Here is a 23,831-nt window from a genome sequence, read left to right as displayed (position 1 = left end):
GAGGTTCATTGAATTTCCTTGAAAATCCAAGTTTATCAAATTCAATAAAGATATCAAGATTTTTCCAATAATTAGAAACATTTTACCTAAAATCATGAGATCAAAAATCAGTTAACAATTTTATGATAAAATGGCTGTTTTCCCATTTTAAAATGTTCTATGCCCGTCTTAGAAAGATACTATGGTATCAATAATGATGCCTATAAACATCGGTTTATTTCGATTCCTGGTTACATTTGTCGTGAAATATATTACAGAAAAATATGACAGCAACCGGTTCCCAGTATATTTCTTCCAGTCGTTCCAATTTTAGTCTTTATAAAACAGAAAGTTGCCTCAGGTTCAGCCCGTGACCTAAATATGATACTCTTCCGCATCGTAAAATAAAAATTTCGGCGACGGAATTCCAATTGCTGCCCTTTAAACTGATTCTCCAATTGCTGCCCTTTAAATTGATTCTTGACTGGTAATCAACTCATTGCATTAAGCAGTATATCTTACAGGAATTCATTCAATAAGATATTCAAAAAATTATTGCTTCCATATTAGGATCAATAAATCATGCGGAACTAAATTTTATTCATATACGTTCCATTAAAGAATCAGTTTTAAGAGACTCAGTTACTAGAGAATTTTCATTTTACATTTGCTACTATTTCTGTCTTTGTGTCACAAAGCATAATATTTTCAAATATATCGAGAAACTGAGATCCAAAATATGCAAATACGACTTCAGAAGACAATAGCAAAGGCTTTCGTCATTATAAACAAAGAAGTTTCATTTTCATCCTACACATGAAGAGAATAATTTCCTCCAGTCAAACCAGTAGTTAGAAAACTTTAGTGAATTGTCATTAGAGAACTTTACTGAATTAGCCACCATTACTGAATTAGTTTTAAAGGCAAATTTCATGCAAAATTACAGTAAACAACCAGAGATAAAAGCAATGTCAATTATTTACTAAATGATCAGTATTTTGAGAATAAATTTACAAATCGTTAAGTTGAATTTATTAAACCATAATACTTGGTATATTTATAGTCTACATTTATGACAATAGTTATCTCTGATTGAAAATATTTTACAATAGAATTCATAGTGAAATTGATCTATATTTATTTCTTTTGTGATATTTAAAACAAAAAAGTAATTTTTTCTATCCAGGAATGCTGAACAGCATTTCAAAAGTACGATCATATTTTATCTTTTCAAGTCAAGTGGCTATACATTTTCATATGCAATAAAGGCGTAACATAAAAAGATACTACAAGTTCAAATACTGAAATTCAAATGTTTGTGCAAAACTTTCTTCATCATTTTCATTCATGAACTTTGAGTCTTAATTTTCTCTTCACCTAATCTTTTAAAGAAGAAAAAGAGAAAAGAATTGGGAAACTGTTTTAAGTTCAAATGCTGGGAATTCTTAAGTTAAAATAAATCATTAAGTCCAATCTTTGCTTATTCGATTCGGGATAAGGAATTTTTACGATTTAATTTCCTTCAAGAACTTTCGAATATTTTAAAGAATTGCCCACATAAATTCAAGTCAGGTAAGCTTATATTACTGCCATTCTCATCAATAAGATCAAAAGTTAGCGATTATATAAGAACTGAATTCTTTGTTTCCGAGATAGTAATGAATACTTTACTTACAGGGAGTAAAGATTAGAATATTTGTTAATTAAATACTTCATTCTCTTGGTTTAGAATAATTTTGAAAAATAATATCTAATTTAATTATTACGAAATTATAGTTTCTATCTCTTATTTCATGAAACCAACGAAAATCTGTGAATTTGACTATTTCAAAGTTGATAATATCGCAGAAATTTTTTTTTATCCAAAAATTTTTGTGCATGTGTGTGTGTGTGTGCGTGTGTGCGGTTCATCAGATTTTTTTATTTTTCTTGAGATGACTGATAGAGTTGAGAAAAGATACTGCATGAAAGTTTGTCAAAAGCTTGGTTATTCTCAAAGCAAAACAATTCGTAAAATTCAGTAAATGTTTGGAGACGATGCCATGGGGGTAACATAAGTGAAGGAGTGGTTTAACCGATTGAAAAATGGCCTCACATTGGGACAGAAGATCACGAATGCATCGGGAATATGCACTTGAAGGACATACAGTAACAAAAGAGTAATACCAACAAGTTCTACGCCGACTCAGAGATGCAGTTCGGCACAAAAGACCAGACCTCTGGACAACGAAAAATTGGCAGTTGCACCATGACAATGCTCCAGCTTTCTTCGTCACACCTGGTACAGTCTATCTTGGCGAAACACGGAATTCCAGTCAACTCCCAACCTCTTTACTTACCCGATATGGCTCCTAACGACTTCTGGTTGTTTCCAAAATTGAAGATAGACCCCGTTCAAAGGATCCCGTTTTGAGAGTAGAGAAGAGATAATGCATATAGCGACAGCAAAGATGAACACCATTTCAAAAGAAGCCTTTCAGGGGGGTTTTCGGTAGTGGAAAGATCGGTGAGCTAAGTGTGAGAGGGGCGCAAGAGGCCCACTTTGAAGGAGATTAGGGTCCCAATTACGTCACGTAAGTAATATATTTTTCTTGACCAAAGATCGGATACTTTTTAGACAGCTCTCGCATATTTGCGTAAATTGAATGTCAGTTACCTGTCTTCTGTCCTTTTCATGGATAGATATTGCTTGCAGCTGCTAATTTCTCTCTTTTTTTTTTATTTAAAATTTTGGTGAATATATATAATTATAATTTTTAATCTCCTTTTATATAATTACTGATAACTGTGCCTCAGCTATTATGTATATTGTGAACAAAATAGATGAGATCTAACAAGAGTTTCGATTCAAATTAAATAGCATGGATTTAAATATATGGCTCCGTAATGAGAAACTTCTGCAAGAATCGAAATTTTAATGATTTTTATATCGTTTACATTTCATAAATTTTAAATTGATACACAAGATCAAATATTACGGAAGTAATTCAAAATTTGTTCATTTGCACACGTAAGAAAACAATAGTTAAAATCATTTTCATTGATATTAATAGAAGTATATTTTTAAAAAAATTTAAAATATAAATATTTTTATACTAGGAATAATATTTGAAAAAATTTATCATATCAATCCATTTCGATTATTTTAAAAAATAATAACTTTTTAATCACAAAAACTGAAGCAAGAAGAAGTTATATGGTTAAGATTTGATCTTACTTGTTCTATGCTCTATCACAAATAAGATGAAGTTTCTTTATTACTTGAAATTCTTTTATTATAATTTGTAATAGTTTTTTCGGTCAAAATAGTAAAACACTAAATATTAGAAAAAGCTGTGATTAATAAAACTCTACTTCGTCCATTTATCCATTGAATATAGAAACATCTCTAGTCAATAAGACCTTTTGAAAATGTTTATTTCGACATAGCTCGAAAAATATGATTTCAGAAGTCTTTATACTCAATAATTGTTTTATCTAACCAAGGAAACGTGGAAATTCTCTACCTAGATCGCCAGTTTAATTAATATTACTTCAAATATTTTAAATTATCCTTGTCGGGAATAAAACATCTCCTTTTAAAACATAATTGTTAAAGTATTTCATAACATTTTACCAGTCAGTGGATTGGCCGATTTTAACAATATGAGGCCATAAGCGCTAAATTATTTTGAGGCTACACTTAAGTAAAATCTATTGATGAACTAAATTTATTTGTGCTTTTAATATTATCTCTATGCTTTTTTCCTAAAATTTAAAATGTCATTTGAAGGCAGTTTCTCTAATGTTACTTACCGCATATCTAACGCTTATTTTCCCTCATTTGCATGTATTAATATATATATTAACCATATTTCATTTTTGAAATAGTTCTACACCAAAAAATTGACTATGTATTTCATACGTATATTGATTGAAAATTTTTTTGCAATTTCGCATATAAGAGTCAATATTTAGCAAGAATATTCAAAAAGCGTTATTTTTCGAAATAAAGATATTCATCGGAAAATGTTTTTAAATACTTTTGAATCTGTCCGAAAGAATTCCTATTATAAAAGTGTTCTGCGATTCCAAATGATTTCTTTATGTTAAATTTGGAAGAAGATAAAAGTTTTTCTTATGACAGTTGTTTTCGGAAAAACTTTAAAATCACTGCTCCGAAGCATAACGGTGCATAGCTTTCGTCTAAATCACAGCTGTACCGAAACCATTTGAAGCAGTAAAATAGCACTGTTAGAAAAAGATTTTTTTTTTTCGCTTCATTTTTTCAAAAGAGAAAACATTTGTAATCATATATTGACAAAGCCTTCGCCCTTTTTTCACTTGAATTAATTTAATTATTCAAAAAAATGCGATACACTAATGTGAATCTTCTACTTAATATATTTATCAGATATACTTACCGCCTGTATAAACGTACTTTATTGGAATTGCAAATATTTCACTCAAATTCTTATAATAAAATCATATATCAAATTTCTAACATCCAAACATTGAATAAAATATAGTGAACATTTCAAGGCAGAAATTTTATTACAATGAAGGCACTTTCCCATCGCATGCGATAAAGTAAAACTCCTCAGTGCGGTACTTTGAAGAAGTCGTTTGATTCCCGGATTGTATTATAAAGAGAGACTTTTTAGATTTTTACATGCCTGAAACTCTATTCAGGTAACAAGAATCGAACAAGATTTACAATTAAACGATATTTGACTATTATTTGAAGGGGAACTCTAATGAATACTGAACGATTAATTAACAGAACATTTTTTTCAATTAATCATTAATCGTGAATTGTCCCCGTTAGTTTTGGATCAATGGATTTAAGCAATTTGGGCCCTAGACAGCGCCCAATATATGGTCGCTCTTTTAATAAACTGATCAACTTAGTTACACATTCCAACATATTTTTAACTTAATCAACATATTAAGGCTTATTTTAGTTTAGTATTTAATCTTAGTAACTTTGTGGAATAGCACAAGTTTTTATTTAATAAGATCTATGGAATTCACATCTGTATAAATTTGATTTAGCAGAGTCTATAAATACTATGAACGTAATGAAACAAATAAGAAGTTGACCAAGTATATTTGACAAACTGCTAACATTTTAGAATTTACAGAATTTTCTCCTTTTTCCATTCAAAGCAGCGACTTTAAGTAGCCTAGTTGAAAATTTGGCTCGGTTTTGAATCACAGCAAATTTTTTTCAAAATTTTTCAAAGCAAAATAAGTAATAGTTAAGTTTTTCTAAATAGGGTTGGTTGAAATCTGATCAATCCTTTTAAGATGAGCGCCTGGTGCAAGAACTGGAAAGGTCAGAGCATCTTACTCATTTCTCTAGTCCATAAAAGAAAAATCTTTTTGACTTACGTTGCCTTTTTTATCCCTCGTAAAATAACCTTTCCTTTTTTTTATCATAAATAATGTAATATAATGCAATTATATTATATAGTATAAATTGTAAAACAAAATAGTGATTTTCAACATAATACATTTAAGCTTTCCATAAAATACATTAGTATCCTAAACTCAGTTTATTAATACATTTTCTCATTAAATAAAGTATTTTTGACTGATAAACATGGAAATTATGAAACTACATCATAACAAAAAAATAATTTCTGTTTAAGAGGGGAACAAAAGTGCTTATGAAGTGGCATTAGAATGATATTTTTGAAATGTATTTGTTTGAATGATAACAATAGAAATGAAAAAAAGGTGAATACAATTCAGCAAGCAAACACAGAACTAGTCATTAAAAAACATCAAGATGCTATGATATAATTTTTATTTGCTTTTAGCTGGGAGAACTGGTCTTTAATTTTAGCATAACCTAATCCTTGTACTGCGTCATTTTTAATAAATAATATCTACATATAATTTAAGTGAAGCTCATTCATATTATTCCGCTAATGGTGCGTTTCAGAACATTCTTCACTTGTATTAAAATTCAGTTATTACAATATTATAGATTTCCATCAGATTTCAATCTGAAGGAAATCGATTATAACAGGAAACCAAACAAAAAATTATTATACTTAAATATTTCATTAGTATTTGTAAGCTGCTGCGCTTAGAATTTTAACAGATTCAGAAAAATGGTGCGGCATTATTCTTACCAATTTAAAGGATTTTATATAACTGAAACCGTAAGTATTCGACTTAAATAATTGATGACACATTTAAAGAAAAGCGAAATCCCCTCAATATACTTATTCTAGGGAGGAAGAAAAATCGCACGGCGAAATCGATATTGAAGTTTGATGTAAATGATTATATTCAAAATTCATCTCTTTCAATGGATAAATGAAAGATTGAGAGATATTCTTTTTTTCTTCCCCTTCTTCTTCTTCTTCTTTTTTAGAAATTATTGATTCACTTATATAGTTTCTTTTATTTTCTCCGTGTTTTCACTAACACCTTGTTTACCCATATTTATTTGACTATCTTTATTCGTTTTTTTTTTTTTTGAAGTGGGGGAAGGCCGGCGTCCTGTTCCAAGGGTAGCGCGTCTTCCCCGTAATCTAGGCGTCCTGGTTCGGGCATGATTGTTATCTATCCTGTGTTCTATCTGTGAGGTGCCTGAATGAGCTCCCCTGTAAAAAGGATTTGTGCAAGCGAGTGTGTGTGTGTGTTTGTGTGTGTGTGTGTGTGTGTGTGTGTGTGTGTGTGTGTGTGTGTGTGTGTGTGTGTGTGTGTGTGTGTGTGTGTGTGTGTGTGTGTGTGTGTGTGTGTGTGTGTGTGTGTGTGTGTGTGTGTGTGTGTGCCATCTTCATATGAGCTAGAAGTCAGACTTTTGCCCTCGGGTGCTCATGGGTCTTTACCTTCAGATGCTATTGCAAAAAAACTTGACTTAAAATAGTCACACGTCAACAACAGCAAGTGGGGGAAGGAAATTTTCTGTGGACAAAGCTGCAATATGAAAAATGTGCTGGCAGCTTAGCATTCCGAATACGTTGAAAAATTCTGAGGCTCCTCCTCCCAAGGGCGCGAAGAATAAGGCGAAATCCTTCAAAGCCTGTGCAGAAAACCACTAGTGAGTCGGTAGCGTAGATTCCCCAAGCGTTTGTATATAAAAAGTCTTGAGGGCATTTTTTCCCCCATTTATTCGAAGCTTTTAAAGCCAAAAGTGACAAAGAGTGCGAAAAACGTTCTACATCCCGTTTACCCTCCCTACATCATGGTCAACAATAGTTTCTTTAAAATTAAACCTAAAGAAGCAGTCGTTTTTTCAAAAAATAACTTCCTTTACTTTAACTTATGAAATGTTACCAAATGAGTTCAATCAAAATTTCGAGCTGTCGTCTATCAGTAATATGCTTTACTTTTTTTTTTTTTTTTTTTTGAAATGACAACCATTTCTTAGGAAACCAAACCTACATAAAAAACGTTTTGCAAATATTTTATGATATTTTCAGAGCATTGTCCAATGTTGAAACTATTGTGCGATATCATAGATTATTGTACAAATTGTTTCTGATTGTAAGAAATGAATTCCAATGATGAATATTAGTCCATTTTAAGTTGATTGCTTTCAACGGAAAATATGAAATAATGCATCGAATGAAATTTTTACTCCATTCCTGGTATGAAACAATTTCTTAAAAACTCTATAACTTCTATAAAATGATTTATATAGTTACATTTTGTTATAATGGTTAAAAATAATTCTAAAACGAAAGAAATTCCTTTATTTTCAATTTACTCGGTAAACTTGAGTACCAATCAATGACATTCAGTGAAGGCCGAATAATGAGACATTGATAGTTAAGGGCATTATTATTATTATTATTATTATTATTATTTGAGAAGGAGGGGATATACAGATAAAACTAAATATTTTTGTACAGATATGCTGAGGAACTCCAATGGGTAGTCGTCCAGAGTAGGTATGGAGACATTACTTACAGGAAGATAACAGTTTCTGAGATATTTGTCCTTCTTATGCATTCAATGGTAAAGCATACTCCAATGCTAATATCATTTTCCTTCACTAAGGTGATTTCTTAGAAAATTCCTTGTGGCAAGACAGAGATCGATATCATTTCGTCTAACTTAGTGTTAGTACGTTGCCTGTAGTCGTCATAAGGAACAATTAAATATTATAATATTTTGTTTCATTGGATTAACATTCCGTTTATAGAGAAATACGAAGACAAGTTTGTATTGTCCTCATAATTTTCACCCGCTATCAGAAGACGACACAGAATAAGCAGCTCTTTTTCTTAGTCTTTACAACCAAATGAAGAACGTTTGGCCATAGACGTATTTAAAATGTACTCAATATTAGCAACGTCTGTGGATCGAACTCCATCTCCTAGGATCTTTTGGCAAAGACTTTGCCTGAAGCCAAAATGACCTCGCGCCTCGGACGAATTAAGAACATAATATATATTGTAATGTTCTTGTCTACACGTAAAGATTTTGAAAGCAAAGTCTGCAACTGAAAAAGTCTTTTTTTTTTAAAGTTATATATCATGATGAGACAATTATTCGCCTTAGCTGACTATTCTATCTATCTTATGAAATAGCAGCGGGGGAAACATATTTAAATTGCCATAATCTGTCAACGCAGAAAAAATTAATTAAAAGAAGAAATTAGCCCTGCAGAAAAAATTAGATTGTCCAAACTCAGAAAAAAATCAAAGAATTTGAATGCAAAAACAAAAATATCAGGAAAAATTAAACCATCTAATTTTATATAAACTACCGTTTATTGTGACTTAAATTTATTTCATTATCATTATCGTACAATTTGAATGAAAATGTAAAAAATAAAGTATCAACTTTTGTAAAAAAAAAAAAAAAAAAATAGGCGCCATTGAATTCATCGAAGTTTCCCACACACAATTTAAATTATGTGAGCTAATACAATGTTCAATTATTATATTTTAGAGTTTCGTCCTTCAGCTCCAAAACAATATTTAAACATATAAAACGTAATCCTTTTATTAATTATTTATTAATTTTAGATAAAAATGAGTAAGTCGGAAGTTTGGGATGGTTTCAAAAAGTTCGGGATAGACAAGGCAATCTGAAATCATTGTAATAAAATGTTGAGTGCAAAGGATCATCTACGAAAAACCTACATAATCATTTGAAAGCAGTTCATAAAATAATTGTCGGAAATAATATAATTGTTTAGTTTCTTGAAGACCCTGAAGAAAAACTTACAAATCCAAAGACACTGAAAGCTGAATTTTCATTATTTGAACAAACGAATAAAAGAACAAAAAACTTAGATTTGTAATTTGATGCCAAACTCAGTAACAAGTGAACGAGTATTTTCAATTTCAGGCAATATTGTGTCCAAAATAAGAATGAGACTTAGCCACCGTTCAGTGGATATTTTATGTTTTTTAAAAACCTATTTTCTTAGGAGAAATTAAAATTAGTGAAAATAATATAAATATTATTTGAAATTTTTGTTTGAGTTTTCGTTATTTTATGTAAGTAATATGTATATGTAATCTTTAATTATTTTTTTTTTATATTTTGACTTGGATATTGATTTCGTTTTTTGTTATTTTATATAAATTAGAATAAAATAAAAAAATAGAATAGGGAAAATTATTTTATTTTTCCCTAATCATTTTTTTGACAAAAATTCGAAAACCGGCTAAAACCGGTTTTTTTTTTTTTTGGAAATATCGAATTCGATAACCGGTTTTTCAAAAAGTCGGGTTTTGTATAAACCCTATTCAGCACATTATATAGTACATTTAAGGGAATTGCAGAATATGAATGATTGTGTTATAATCAGTGGGAACCAATGGCATTTTATTCTTCAAAATTGAGTAAATCTCAAAAGAATTGGTCTACTTATGACAGTGAACTATTTGCCAATTATTCCTCTGTCAAAAAATTCCGACATATACTTGAAGGTAGAACTTTTGTCATTTACACTGACCAGAAACCTTTGACATATGCCTTCCATCAAAATATTGAAAATTGTAGTCCTCGCCAATTATGCCATTTGGATTTCATATCCCAATTTTCTACTGATATTAGATATACAAAAGGCTCCGAAAATACTGTTGCAGATGCACTATCACGAATTGAAATAGATGAAATATCCCCTACTGTAATTGATTTTAAGGAATTCGCTTCTGCTCAATAAACTGATGAGGAACTACAACAAAAGTCCAATTATTCATCCTTAAGAATTGAGGAACAGTATTTCCTTCTTGAGGACGTTCATCTGTACTCTGATGTATCTCAAAAACAACCCCGACCTTTTGTTCCTAAATCATACGGCAACTAATTTTTAAAACACTCCATTTTTTCTCTCACCCAGGAAGTGCAGCCTCAATCGAATTAATCACTAAGCGATTCGTACGGCCTGGCATGCGCAAAGATATAAAATCTATGGTTCGCAGCTGTGTTAAATGATGAGGCATACAAAATCTTCCTTTGGCACATTTTCCCTACCAGATGCCCGCTTTTCACACATATAGATTTTATAGGTCCTCTCCCTTCTTCCGAAGGCAACCAATTCTGCATGACCATCATTGATAGATTCACTAGATGGCCTGAAGTAATTACAACGCCTGATATGACAGCGGAAACAACGGCTCGTGCCTTGATGAATGGTTGGATTTCCAGATTTGGATGCCCAGTCACAATTACAACTGACCAAGGTACAAATTTCCAATCGAATCTGTTCAGAGAACTCACTCGCATGTTGGGTTGCAACAGAATTCGCAGTGCTTCCTATCATCCTCAGGCGAATGGGATAATTGAAAGACTTCATAGGCATCTTAAAAGTGCTCTTAAGGCACATAACAATAGGAAATGGACCGAAATACTTCCAATAGTGCTATTAGGTTTGCGCTCAGCTCTAAAGGAAGATATTAATGCTCCCTGTGCCCAACTTGTTTATGGCACTACCTTACGATTACCCTCTGATCTTGTGACAAGCGGTCCTATAAATCAAACCATTAACACCACTTATGTGAATAATTTAACCCTTAACTGGGGACGTGCGGTCTGTGAGACCGCTAGCGATGGATTTTCTGCCACCCCTATTCTATTTTTAGCTCAATTGAATGGGTTGATCCTGTAGCTTCCTGTTTTGTGATCTTCAATACACGTGCACTTTTTCAACCGATTTCAGCAGATGCTTTTTTAAATAATTCAGCTGTTTCTTCGAGCGCGGTCCCTAAGACCGTATCTCCCTGTTAGTGCCCCAGTGATAAACAAAGCTTAGCAGATGGCGCTAAAATTTGGACCCCGAAATATCATCCAGTTTACCGATCCTTTTATGAAGCAGTTCCCCCAGACACTTTTAAATGAAGCAGAAAGTGATTTTAGTGATAAGGATAATTGTACAGAAGAGTTTTTCGATTAAAATTCGCATTTAACTGATTTTGATATGTATGTTCAAATATAATTAATATTTCTAATGATAACGTATTTTGAAAAATTTATAAAATATATTAATATGCCATGATATATATATATATATATATATATATATATATATATATATATATATATATATATATATATATATATATATATATATATATATATAATATGTAACATTTTTCAGAATCCTGTTGGCTCTTTAATATGTAACATTATTTTATGTGAAGCAGGATGCAGTTTTGAAGACAGTGAAGAGACTTTTTACATTTTAAAATTCTTTTTAATCCATCGGGAAAGCATAATTATTTACAATCAAAGACGCGGACATTGCGCGGCCGCCACAACGCAGAACAAAGCAGAAGTAGTGATAAAAAAGGCCGAAATAAATTATCCCTCGCCTTATATAACCTTAGATTTTGATAGGGAAAATATTTCTTCATTGTGTTAATATATTAATAAGATTCTGATAGGGATTTCTGACGCATGTCATTCACGTGTAAGGGAAACACAGGGATCTTTTAAGAAAGAATGTGCTTACTGAACATTTTTACCCCTTCACGCCGAGCGTGTGAAAATATCGGCATTTAGCTGACTAAGCAATTTTATAAAGCTTCTCTTGAATTAATTAAATAGAGACAGTGGAATTGAATCACGAAATAAGAGAATGAACTTATTATGGGCTAGATTAAGATAAAACTTTGGAAATTAATAAAGTTGAAATTAAAGTTTTAAATATCATTACATTTCCCCCCCCCCCACTGCAAGACGGGAAAGTATGTCGGGGCCTCGACACACAGCCTTACCTTACAGTGGTGGTCAAGTAAAAAAAATTAAAATTTAAAGGCATACCCAAATTTCCCTTACCTTCACATTATATAAACATCAATGCAGAAATCCCATTTATTCATATTACATTAGAAATATAAAAAGAATTATATTTGTGAAAATAGAATATAAAAATCTTAATAATCATCAGCAATAACAAAATATTAATAAATTTAACAGTATATTGCACAATACCTATTTTGACCATTTTTCTGCAGAAACTCAGTTATTGAATTTAATTTAGTGAGGATTGTCTCTATTTGGTGAAAAATAATCTGACAGGCTAGCTCATATTATTCTTAAATTCTTGAAAGTCTGACTCAACAAAATTATTAATTTAGAAATAAAGTATTAAATATAATATCAATCTTGTTATGATTTCACCCAATTGAAATATCAGTATAGTAATGATTTTAAGTAAAGCATTTTAACAGTAAATAAAAACACAAGATTCAAAACTTCAGATAAAACTTGGATCTGAAAATAATACTTGAAAAATTGAAATATTTCATATTAAACACTTGGAACTGAAACAATAAATATAAGATTCAAAAATATGTAATGAAATTCTTGGAAATGAAAATAATGCTTGTAAAATTGAATGGTTTCATATAAAACGTTTGGGGATGTAAATAAATGTGAGATTCATATATTTCAAATAAATCATTTGGAAATGATAATAATAATTGCAAAATTAAAAATATCAAATGAAAAATTTGGAACTAAAACTAATAAATGCAAAATTCAAAGATTTTTTTTTTTAAAAAAAAGCACTTGTGAATGAATGTAACAAACGGAAGACTCAAAATACTCTTATAGTATTTGGAAAAGAAAAAAAAATATGTAATATAAAAAATATTTGTATTTTGTAAAAAACAAGTATTTGGACACAGTGATAACAGACGGCAGCTCAATAACTGTCAGAGGTGCAAAAATTTCAACTGAGGTATTCACTAAATTGGTTTAATTATCATGTGCCATTAATTATTAAGTATATAAGAATCTTGGTATGTTGCTTTTTTCGTTCACAAGGTCTGCATGCATAATTTTTAAAAACCTTTGAGTTAGATAAATTTAATTAAATTGGGGAAATCATTTTTTCTTAGTTATTAATAGTATGCACATAAATTTCAAATAATAATAAATTTCAATAATATTAAAATAGTATGAATAAACTTTAAATAATAAATATGAAAAAAATTTAAAAACACAATATTTTTAAACTAAAACTCATGATATTTTGAATAATAATATAACAAGATTATTTGCAATTATATTATAAAAAAATGCAATTTAAAATCAAATCAAAAGTACACAATATAAATTTTGAATTTCATTCGTTGAGTCTGCTGATGGATTTTTTTTTTTTTTTTGACACTGATCACTTTTTGAAGAATAATCACTTTTTTAATTAATCACAAAATGCAATTTTGAGCACTGGAACTGGAGATTACAGCAGGTGACAGAAAGCTATTTTTATATTGAGATGAATGATAATATAACACACAAATGATATTTTTGAAATTTGGGTGATTCAATCTGGCATTGGAGACCACTGCCGAGTATTATATTGTGGTGATGATATAACAAGGGATTATTCAGCACAGGTAAGGAGCCAGAAATTTTTTTTATGATGACAAATAGACCCAAATCCTTGAAGATATAAGAAGCACGCACATGACGATATGGAGCAATAGTACAAGGATATCTATTGAATAGCAGAGCAGGAACGTCGGATGAGATCTCAGGTTATGGAATGCAGGATTCAACGGGAACTGGACCGGATCCCGGACTACGGTTTGCGTGAAGCGATGTGGCCGGAGGCAGCTGAAGCAGACGGCGGTGAAAACATCGCAGCTGGGCGAACCTGGACCGAAGTCATCTTTGGAACACGGCGAGCGCATTGCAACGTTGAAATCTGGCCAGAGGATTTAATTTTAATTCTTTTAGTCCATTTCATAATTTTTCACAGGAAACTATCCTTGTCGACTTTTTAATATGTAACATTTTTCAGAATCCTGTCGGCTCTTTAATATGTAACATTATTTTATGTGAAGCAGGATGCAGTTTTGAAGACAGTGAAGAGACTTTTTACATTTTAAAATTCTTTTTAATCCATCGGGAAAGCATAATTATTTACAAGCAAAGACACGGACATTGCGCGGCCGCCACAACGCAGAACAAAGCAGAAGTGGTGAAAGAAAAGGCCGAAATAAATTATCCCTCGCCTTATATAACCTTAGATTTTGATAGGGAAAATATTTCTTCATTGTGTTAATATATTAATAAGATTCTAATAGGGATTTCTGACGCATGTCATTCACGTGTAAGGGAAACACAGGGATCTTTTAAGAAAGAATGTGCTTACTGGACATTTTTACCCCTTAGCGCCGAGCGTGTGAAAATATCGGCATTTAGCTGACTAAGCAATTTTATAAAGCTTCTCTTGAATTAATTAAGTAGAGACAGTGGAATTGGATCACGAAATAAGAGAATGAACTTATTATGGGCTAGATTAAGATAAAACTTTGGAAATTAATTAAGTTCAAATTAAAGTTTTAAATATCATTACATATATATATATATATATATATATACAGAATTTATAGGTTGATTTTTATACTAGTTCTTAACCTGTATATTTAAAATGCCCGAGAAAACCGTGCGATGAAAGTCACACAAGCCGATAAAAAAAGGGCCAATTTTACCCATTGTCATTTTTTTTTCATATAATTGTTGAATTTTAAATTATATTGTCTTCTATATACCTTCATATATTGTAAAAATAAATAGTAAAGTAATATGCTTTTTCAAGAATATTATTTATTGCAACATGTAATTTCAGAAGAAAATGTATGTTCCAACGCATTTACTTTTTTCAATGATAATATATTTTCAAAAATTTCTAAAACATATTGTTACGAATCTGTGAGGTGGCTTCCCAGCATAGTCGGTTCCATAGGAGGTCCCAGAGCTTGGCGACAAACTTGGCGACCATTTGGCGACTTGGCGATGAATTTGGCGACTTTGGCGCCAAAATAGAGTATACCCGAAACATCGAGAATTTTCCCCATCCGTCCAGTAGGAACGGAGATATGCCTCGAACGTTCCTGATTGGTTGAGAGGCTTCTAGCCCCGCCTCCTGAGACCTATAAAAGGAAGCACCCGCAGCTGCCGGGCAATTGGTGAATTGAATCGTAAACCAGTGGAGTCGGAGAGTAGTCGGAATCGACAGAAAGAACTGGCCTTCCAGAGATTAGCGGAGCAGCGACGGAGTCAAGTGAGTGCTGAATTAAGTTGTGCGCTACGGTTTGCATTAGAGTCTGTTGTGTGCTGTTGTCTGCACGTCTCGGCTGAAGATTATTGTGTGCTGTATATAGTTGTCGTCTTTGTGTTGTCCTGTGTGTCTTCGTGTAAATAGACGTCGTTGTTTCATTTTCTACTGCCGCCTGCTGATTGAGTGTTCTCCACACCATATAACTCCCACTATCCAAACGAACTCCGAAAATTTCGTAACAATATCTATATATCAAGAAAAATATCTGCAAAATATGGTGGCAGTTTTTCATACTATTGCATTCTATTGCATTTAATTTGAGTGCAAATGAAATGCGGTCTCGTAGACCGCACCTCCCCAGTTAAGTCGTAAAATTTCACCTCCCCAGTTAAGGGTTAATAAACACAATGAGGTCTTTGAATCCTGTTTCCACTGTCCTTCATGGCACCCCAAAAGTTTATGTCAATCCCTCATTGAAAAAATTTTCACATATTTTCTTAAGATCAGATAAGGTTAATCCTTCATTGACACCACCTTATACTGGACCCCACTTGGTTATTAACAGAAATGATAAAAATTTCATTATTGAGTTAAATGGAAAACATAGTACAGTATCAATTGATCCCTCAATCAATTGATACAGTATCAATACAGTAAAACCTTCTTATCTACTCTCAGACGATGCTGATCAACCAGAACCTTCTAAATCTCAACCAATCCTTGAGAAGTCTGCTGTTCCACCAAACCCTACTAAACCGTCCACTATCACTAGATACGGCAGTACAGTCAGATTTCCCAAGCATCTAGTTACTGACTATATTGTATTTTAGAGGTTAGGGACGCGTTAGGATAGAACCTGGGACCTTTTGGTTAGCAGTCCAGTAACGATCCGATTTTACCAAAACAGCTGTTCGGGTATGAAGGGCTGTTACTGGCTTATATGCAATTCACCACAGTATAAATGCAACCTGTATTTTATTATTATATATTTTTATATATTCATGTGAATTTTGTTCTCAATATTCTTGCATATATTATTATTCTAAATACATTGCATATATTATTTTTATTCATTTTGCATATCCTACCCATATCTCTAAGTTGCACCTATGTCAATTTCGCAATGTTTATAATTGCTTTTCATACACCACATTGGCATTGTATCCTACTTTGTATATATTGTATATATGTTATCGTGACTTTGTCTCTGGGGGCATACTCTGTAGCGATCGTTCTAATTCTGTCAGAGAAAGCGCGCCAAAGTTTGATGTGCTTTTCATCTCCATTAATAATAAAATGGCCTTGAACGCGCAGCATGACTCAGTTTCCCGCCTCTCGGGAACGCGGTGAAATACAACGAGAGTAGCTCCAAGGGACTGAGTGTGCGATGTTGTTGTGTGTCGAATAAAGATATATTTTTGATATAAACGAAGAGTGATTGCTTCCAAACCTTTACATGGAGTCAGATCATGCCAATAACATTATGCATTAATCAATCCTCTTCAAATATATCCCAGGATATAATGTACGGAATGTATGAACAGGAATCCCACTAACGAAATGAGTAAACTACAGATATTCATCAAACAGAAAAAGCGAATAAAGAGCGATAAATTAGCCATAAAGTACACCTGTGTTTTAGGTTTACCATACAGCAAATCCCCACGTGACGTCACTACACACATTTTTCCGTGCGCGTTTGTCTACGAAAGTGTAGACGGAATTTGGCCGTGTGATAAGACCTTTAGATGATCGAAAAACAGTAATAGGAAAAAGTTTATTGAAAATATCACTCCTGTCTAGCACGTTAAAATGTAAAATAATGCTAAAGAATGATTTCTCATTTGATTGTGCGTAACAAAATACGCAATTAAAATTCAACTCTAAGATTTTAAAAAACGTCTTACACAAGAATATCCCAAATCGGCCGATAAACTCGCAAATGTAGGGCAAATTCAGGCCTTCGGTTCAGGTATGGATGGGATAATAACTGCGCAAATATTTTGGTTTCTTACTGAATTGAAATGAAGTGACTTGTATAGTTTTATGTCCATGTGTTCAGATGAGAATTTTTTTTTAGCTCGCTTTTTAAAGTTATTGAATGCCGTGACATCTAAGTTTACATCTATCTATGCTATAATTAGGTAACTAGTGAAATTTATTTGTAGTACGTTGCTACTTTCCTTTGCTAAAGGGTGTTAAAATTTACTTTTGCCGTTGTTTGAAAATTTTTATGTTCTTTTACATGTTGACTTCGGTGGTAACTTTTAGATAAATTACCAATAACCCACTCTGAATAAATTTTTTTCCCATTATTTTATAATAACTGCCCAAAAAGCAACACATCATTTTTCAACACGTGCTGTGACTTTTTATATATTTATTTTTTGATTGCATGCTTTAGCTAAATGAAGGAATTAAGAATAATGCTGAAAAAATAGTTTTAATTTTCCTGCGCCGAACTTTACAATTTTTTTAAAAACAACGAATATCAATTTGATTACTTAATTTTGAATTTTTAAACTATGGTAGGCAATCTTAACTTTATAACAAACTTTTGTAAACTATTGTAATTTTTCATTTTGACAATACCGTCTCTAGCATTAAGTTGCAAAATGACTAAGGCTTTAATTGAATTATGCATATGTAACAAAAATGTTAGTTGTCATTTGCTATATCTAGAGCTTTGAATATCCTAAGATCTAATTGGTAAATGAAAAATGTTATTTCTCACATTCTTAAGATTCAGTTGTGTGTGCATATATTGCTAATATACACTTCACAAATAAGTACATCTTACAATGATTGCCACTAAGGGGATTTTTAATATCTTTCTTATTAGTTTGTTTTCATTTTTGTCTAATGAGCTGAGTCAGATCTGCTAATATATTCTGTAATTATTAAAAACTCTAATCTAATTATAACTCGTTAATATTTTTAATTACTAAAAACTTTAGTAACATATTTCAACTGAAAGTTTTTATTATATGAATTGTAAACTTAGTTAAATAAAAAAAATCTTTATATTAAAAGACAAATAATTTGTACCATCTTCTTTAAATTTCTGTGAACGATATTTTAAAAATGAAACAATTATGAATTTTAGTAATTTATGAGATTTTTTCCTAATGGAAATTCAATTTTTGTTAGCATGATGCTGTTGCTCTGAAGATTATTATATATATATTGTCTGTAATTATTGTATAAAAATTAAAGTTCATAATAATTTAGATTAACATACTTTTAGTCTATTAGCTTGGGCCAAAAGTGTGCTAATCTAAAAATTTTACTTCTTTGTTACACCATATAGACCATTTTGTGGATGCATCATTATTTTGTGCCATAATTCAATTCCTTCTGGGGGATGGGCATAAATAGAAATGAGATCCTAGTATGGTGACTGGTCTTCACTTCTCTGGTTTCCATAGTAATGATTTGGGGATTGAGTCATGGCTGTCACAAGATAAGGCCTCGGTGCTGCTTCGCAATGTCATTATCAATCGATCATGTCTCTACCAAAATCGGGAATGATGTACTCTTGCATAAATTGTTTTGTCTCCATTTCAGATGGAGATTTGGTTCCATTTATTTTCAAAATTTGTTGGGAATTTCTTTTTAAGTTCAAGAGAGATATACTAAAATCATAACATTCTCTTTTCAGTAGATATTAAAAATGCTAACTAAATTGAAATATAAACTTATGTTGAACTCTACCAAATACGGGTGTTTTTTATTATCTATCTTTAATGTTCTGATTATTTAAGGAAGAGGAGGTATTTTTAATCTTTTAAAGTAAAAATTTAAAATAAAAATATCTCTTAATAGTATAAATTGCAAATCTTTCAATGCATTTAAGTAATTTTGCTGGTTTTGTTTAGGGAGAAAGGTAATAATTTTTTTGCATATCAATTCCATTGACAACTAAAAATTCCTATAAACATTTGTTTGTATTTTATTATTAAAGTTTTATTTGTTTTCAACTGTTTTTCTTGAGAGAATATTCACAAATGATACATATTTTAAATATTGTTGATTAATAGTCAAAATCAATTGACCAAGATCCTGATAAAAAATAACAAATTATTCCTGTTACCCCCCCCCCCTTCTTATAAGATGCTTAATAAATCACACAATTTACCAATTATAAAATCAAGACATTCATACAAACTCTTCTCTACCCATGTCAAATATGCCTTAAATAATGCAAAAGTGAAAAATTTTACAGCTTGTACTAACTTTAAAACATCAATGTAAGATTTTATATTTTTTTCATTGATTTTACTATGGATAACATTTCTAAATTATTTCTAATGTCGACATTCTTTTCTTCAAAATTACAAGGCCTATAGAGAGAATCAGTTGATATAATTTTCTACTAATCTCTTTAAGATATAAAAGTAAATTCATTAAAAAACACATATATTTGAATTTCTCAAGAAAAGGAAATTCAAATATTGTACACAAAGATTTATTGTTAATAAACTATCTTTACATTTCACAAAAATCTATATAATATATTAAGAGAATAAAAATTGACTAACCTGTTAGAAAGCCAGAAACTTCTGCTCAATATTTGAAGATGACAATAGAAATGATAAAGTCCTAAAAGACTAGAGCTTAAGTGAAAGCCAGATATGCCTGGTCTGTCACTTAAACCAGACTATTGGGACAACATTTCTTTCAGTTGCATATAACATATGCAAAATAGAATATGTAACTACAAGTATCTCTTGTATAAAAGAAAATTTTACATAAAAGCTATACTGTAATTTCTTACCAGATAGGCGTGTCTTCTCCTTATGAAATGATGTGTGAAAAATTTATAATAATCAGATTATTATGTCAGGAATCCTAAAATTATGCTTGAAAGAAAGCTATTTAAACCAAAGATTGTCTCTTAAACAATTGGGGAATTTTAATTTCTCTATTGTGACTATAAATTCTAAAACTAAGTGAACAAAAACTGAAATTTTTTTAGATACAATTTGTAATATTTAAAAAAAAAAAAAAAAAATTCTTTAGAATTTAAAGTTTATGATTATTTATTTATTTTTACAGTTTGTTTCCTACACTGATTTTTTTCTTTACAGTAATTATTTTAAAATATATTTGTATATGACAATAGTAACATTGAGAATTTTTTCAACACTATGCTTATTATCCCAATAATGTTCAAATAAGTTTTCAGAAAGCTCTAAAGCAATTTTTCATCGATTTTCAGATGCAATAAAATCATTTTCAGAACTAAAGCAAAGTTTTTTAATAATATAATTCTTCACAATAGCATTAACTATATCTGCAGTAGCAAAGAAGCTGTTCCCTGTTTAAGCCTATAACTTTTATCAACCTCAATTGTCTTATCTACTGTTAAATTACTTTTTCAGGTATCACATTTTAGTTTCTTAGCAGCAATAAACACACAATATCCTGCTATGTAAGTTAATGAACCCAAAATCTCTCTAACTTCTTCAATATCCTCATCAGTGACTTGAATATTTGGCCAAAATGAAAGAACTACACATTCTTCATCCACATCACCAAAATCTTGTATATCCTTATTTGTAATTAAAATTTGACCAAAAGTTTTGGAAGATATAACCTAATTTTAACAGCAAGTTTGAATAGCCTGATTTTAATAAACTAGCAAGATGGATTACAGTAAATGAAACGTAGAGCAATAGATAATAAGAAATTTATTTCTTATCTTCATTCTAACATAACTGCATTATATGCAAATTGCATTAAGGGAAATACGAAGACAGAAGTGACTTTTTTAATATAATTTATAAAACTTTAGGTACTAATTTAATAAATTAAGAATTGATTTCCTTATTTACTAATTTAAATTTAGTCTTTATGCTATAACAATACAGTCATAATGCTCAATGTTCGCTTTCATTTTATAGTGCGAACAAAATTTACGGGAACTAAGTAAAATGGATTGTAGTAAATAAAATTGTAATATTTCAGATTTAAATTTCTTACTATCCTTACAAGGGGAGATGAATCTGATTATTGTTCTAATATGGGGGTTGGTTGAATTAATTTCGATAAATAGTGCACTTAAACACTTTACTTACATTATTAGCCCTATTCCGAATTATTATCATTTCAAACCTGATAATTATATATATATATATATGATATAAATTACATATACAACAATAAATCATATTAAAGAGCCAATCAAACAAAGTAAAAATTAGTCATAAAGAAAATCTCATCAGCACTAGATTCTGTTAAAATACAAGACCTATTTGGACATCTCATTTCTGAAGAAAATAAACAGATAACATTCTTGCATTGCATCATGAAATGAGTGCTTAAAGAATATATTAATAAAATTGAAATAGCTTACATATTTTGCGGAGTTCAAAATCCTTTCTGTAAATGGCGGCATTCCACCATTTTCTCAGATTTCCATCTTTCAGGAAATTAAAAACTGAAACCTTAGGTCCAGTTTTATTATTTCCTTTACAGTTGGGTACATATTAACTAAATGACACTTTATAATCCCAAAAAATAAAGGAGAGAAAAACGCAAAAAAGAATTGTTATGATTTCAAACTTAATCAAGGTGGGAAAAGAACGAAGCATGAGTCAGTAGAAAGTATCATGGAAACAAAACTACAGGATATGATGTCAGAGCTTTCAAGAAATTCTTCACTGCTGCCTTATTTCTAGACGGCTATGGTTGAGTCACCTCCATGTGAATAATAGAATATACCTCCTATGGGAGGGTTTATACCTTTGCTGGTGATGACCAGCATGACTCGACTGTAGTTTCTGCCTCATTTCCTTTGCAAAGACAGTATTCAGCTTGTCATAAATGCTTTCAGTCAGGCAAGGAACTACTCGGACACAATTATATCAATATTCAGTAAAGTATTTTTGCTAGTAGGTCAGAAGTAGTCTACTTGATCAATTGACTTTCTAAAACTATTCTTAAGCTCTGCTGAAAATCAATGTTTTCATGTTATGTTTTTGGTCTTAGCATGGTTCTGATCCAAAGCAATGATTTATTGAATTGCTTATCGTTGTAATGATTATTTTATTGTAAATTGACGACTTCGCTTTAATAGTAATTTACTTGTTAAAATGTGTTAAATTGCAATATCCAACTCGAACAAAATAAATCTTTCTCTGTTGGAAATCCATATCTGCTGCAATTGATCCCAATGATCAATTTAAAGCATTTCCAGCCAGTATGAGATATAGATAATGAAGTTTTTTAAGTGCAGAAAATAAAGTTTCGAGTTTTTAACTTTTGTATTTAGTTTTATAAATAAGCATATTCTTTTTTTAAACTTTTTTTTCCACATTTTTTAGATAAAAAGGATAGTTTTTCAATCGATGATTTTTATATGTTTTTCCGATTTTAAAAAGAAATTATTGTGCTTTGTCATTCAGACTTTATAAATACCTACTCTGATTTGTTTTTATAAATTGAAAATGTGTATTTTTCTTCATTAAATTCTTTATGCTATCCTCTAGTCATATTAATTTCTTTATCATACAGGTCTTTTTGTTTTTATTTTTTTATTTCTGGTTTTGCTAATTAAAGTTACAATAGGTCATATTTCCTTTTATTCACATTTTTTTATCTATATAATTATTTAAAATTTTCCTTATTAATATATTAAAACTCTTCCTTTTTTTTCCCAGGTTTTTCTTTGTTTCTGGGGAAAAATGAATTCCAACTGGCAGTTGATTGATGAGAAAGTCCTTTTAGCAAATCAAAAATTTGATTTTTATGATGGTGTCAATGTCTATGTAACAAGGCCTCATATTTTAAATCAAAAAGTTTCAGCTGTTGAGATTCTTGAAGATTATACTAATGTTCTTATTAATAATGAATTGCTTAGACATTTAGAAGAAGATTTTGTAGTTGAAGAAGTTAAGGAAATATTAGGCAAAGGAGAAGTTTACTATACAGTTCAAGAATCACCAGCTTATAGTGAGCATAGTGATGTGGCACATCTAAATGAAAATAGGTTAATTTTTAGAAGTTTGATTCCTAGACAGTTAAACATATATCAAGAAGTTATGGAAGTTGTTATTTTAAGTAAGCTTTTTTTTTTAATTTTATAATATAATTCTTTTGCTGTAATTATATGCTATGTTACTTAATTATGTTCTCTTAATCTTATAGATTTCTCTAAACTTTATAACGTTTTATCAATCATTTGTTTTATGATAAATATATATAGAGCTGCTAATAACTTTCAAAAATATGAACTTAAATTCTGTTTAAATGCATATTATAGCTGGTGTAAGAATTTTCTCTGGACATATGACCTTCTATCTATACTGTGTTTGGTTGATGCACTTGTAACTTTTACAGTGATTTACAGCAGCATTTGTAACTTTTAGTATAA

The 23,831-nt window shown here is 30.6% G+C and overlaps 2 protein-coding genes across 3 annotated transcripts in view; both read left to right on the top strand.

Annotated features, from left to right (window-relative positions):
- The first annotated feature begins 10,483 nt into the window (after positions 1-10,483).
- Positions 10,484-16,284, top strand: LOC129960375 (uncharacterized). The gene is made up of 2 exons (XM_056073785.1): positions 10,484-10,964; positions 16,133-16,284. The coding sequence occupies exons 1-2, from the start codon at positions 10,484-10,486 to the stop codon at positions 16,282-16,284; spliced, it is 633 nt and encodes a 210-aa protein (XP_055929760.1).
- Positions 16,285-17,466: 1,182 nt separating this feature from the next.
- Positions 17,467-23,831, top strand: part of LOC129960175 (probable tRNA (uracil-O(2)-)-methyltransferase) — a 65,601-nt gene continuing 59,236 nt past the window's right edge. For both annotated transcript variants that reach the window (XM_056073381.1, XM_056073382.1), the window contains exons 1-2: positions 17,467-17,598; positions 23,119-23,518. In XM_056073381.1, the coding sequence (XP_055929356.1) occupies positions 23,143-23,518 (376 nt within the window). In that variant the 5' untranslated portion in view covers positions 17,467-17,598; positions 23,119-23,142. The remainder of the gene's footprint in view (positions 17,599-23,118; positions 23,519-23,831) is intronic.

Source organism: Argiope bruennichi, chromosome X2 (assembly GCF_947563725.1).
Source record: "Argiope bruennichi chromosome X2, qqArgBrue1.1, whole genome shotgun sequence".
Lineage (NCBI taxonomy): Eukaryota > Metazoa > Arthropoda > Arachnida > Araneae > Araneidae > Argiope > Argiope bruennichi.
This window is presented reverse-complemented; position numbering and strand designations above follow the sequence as displayed.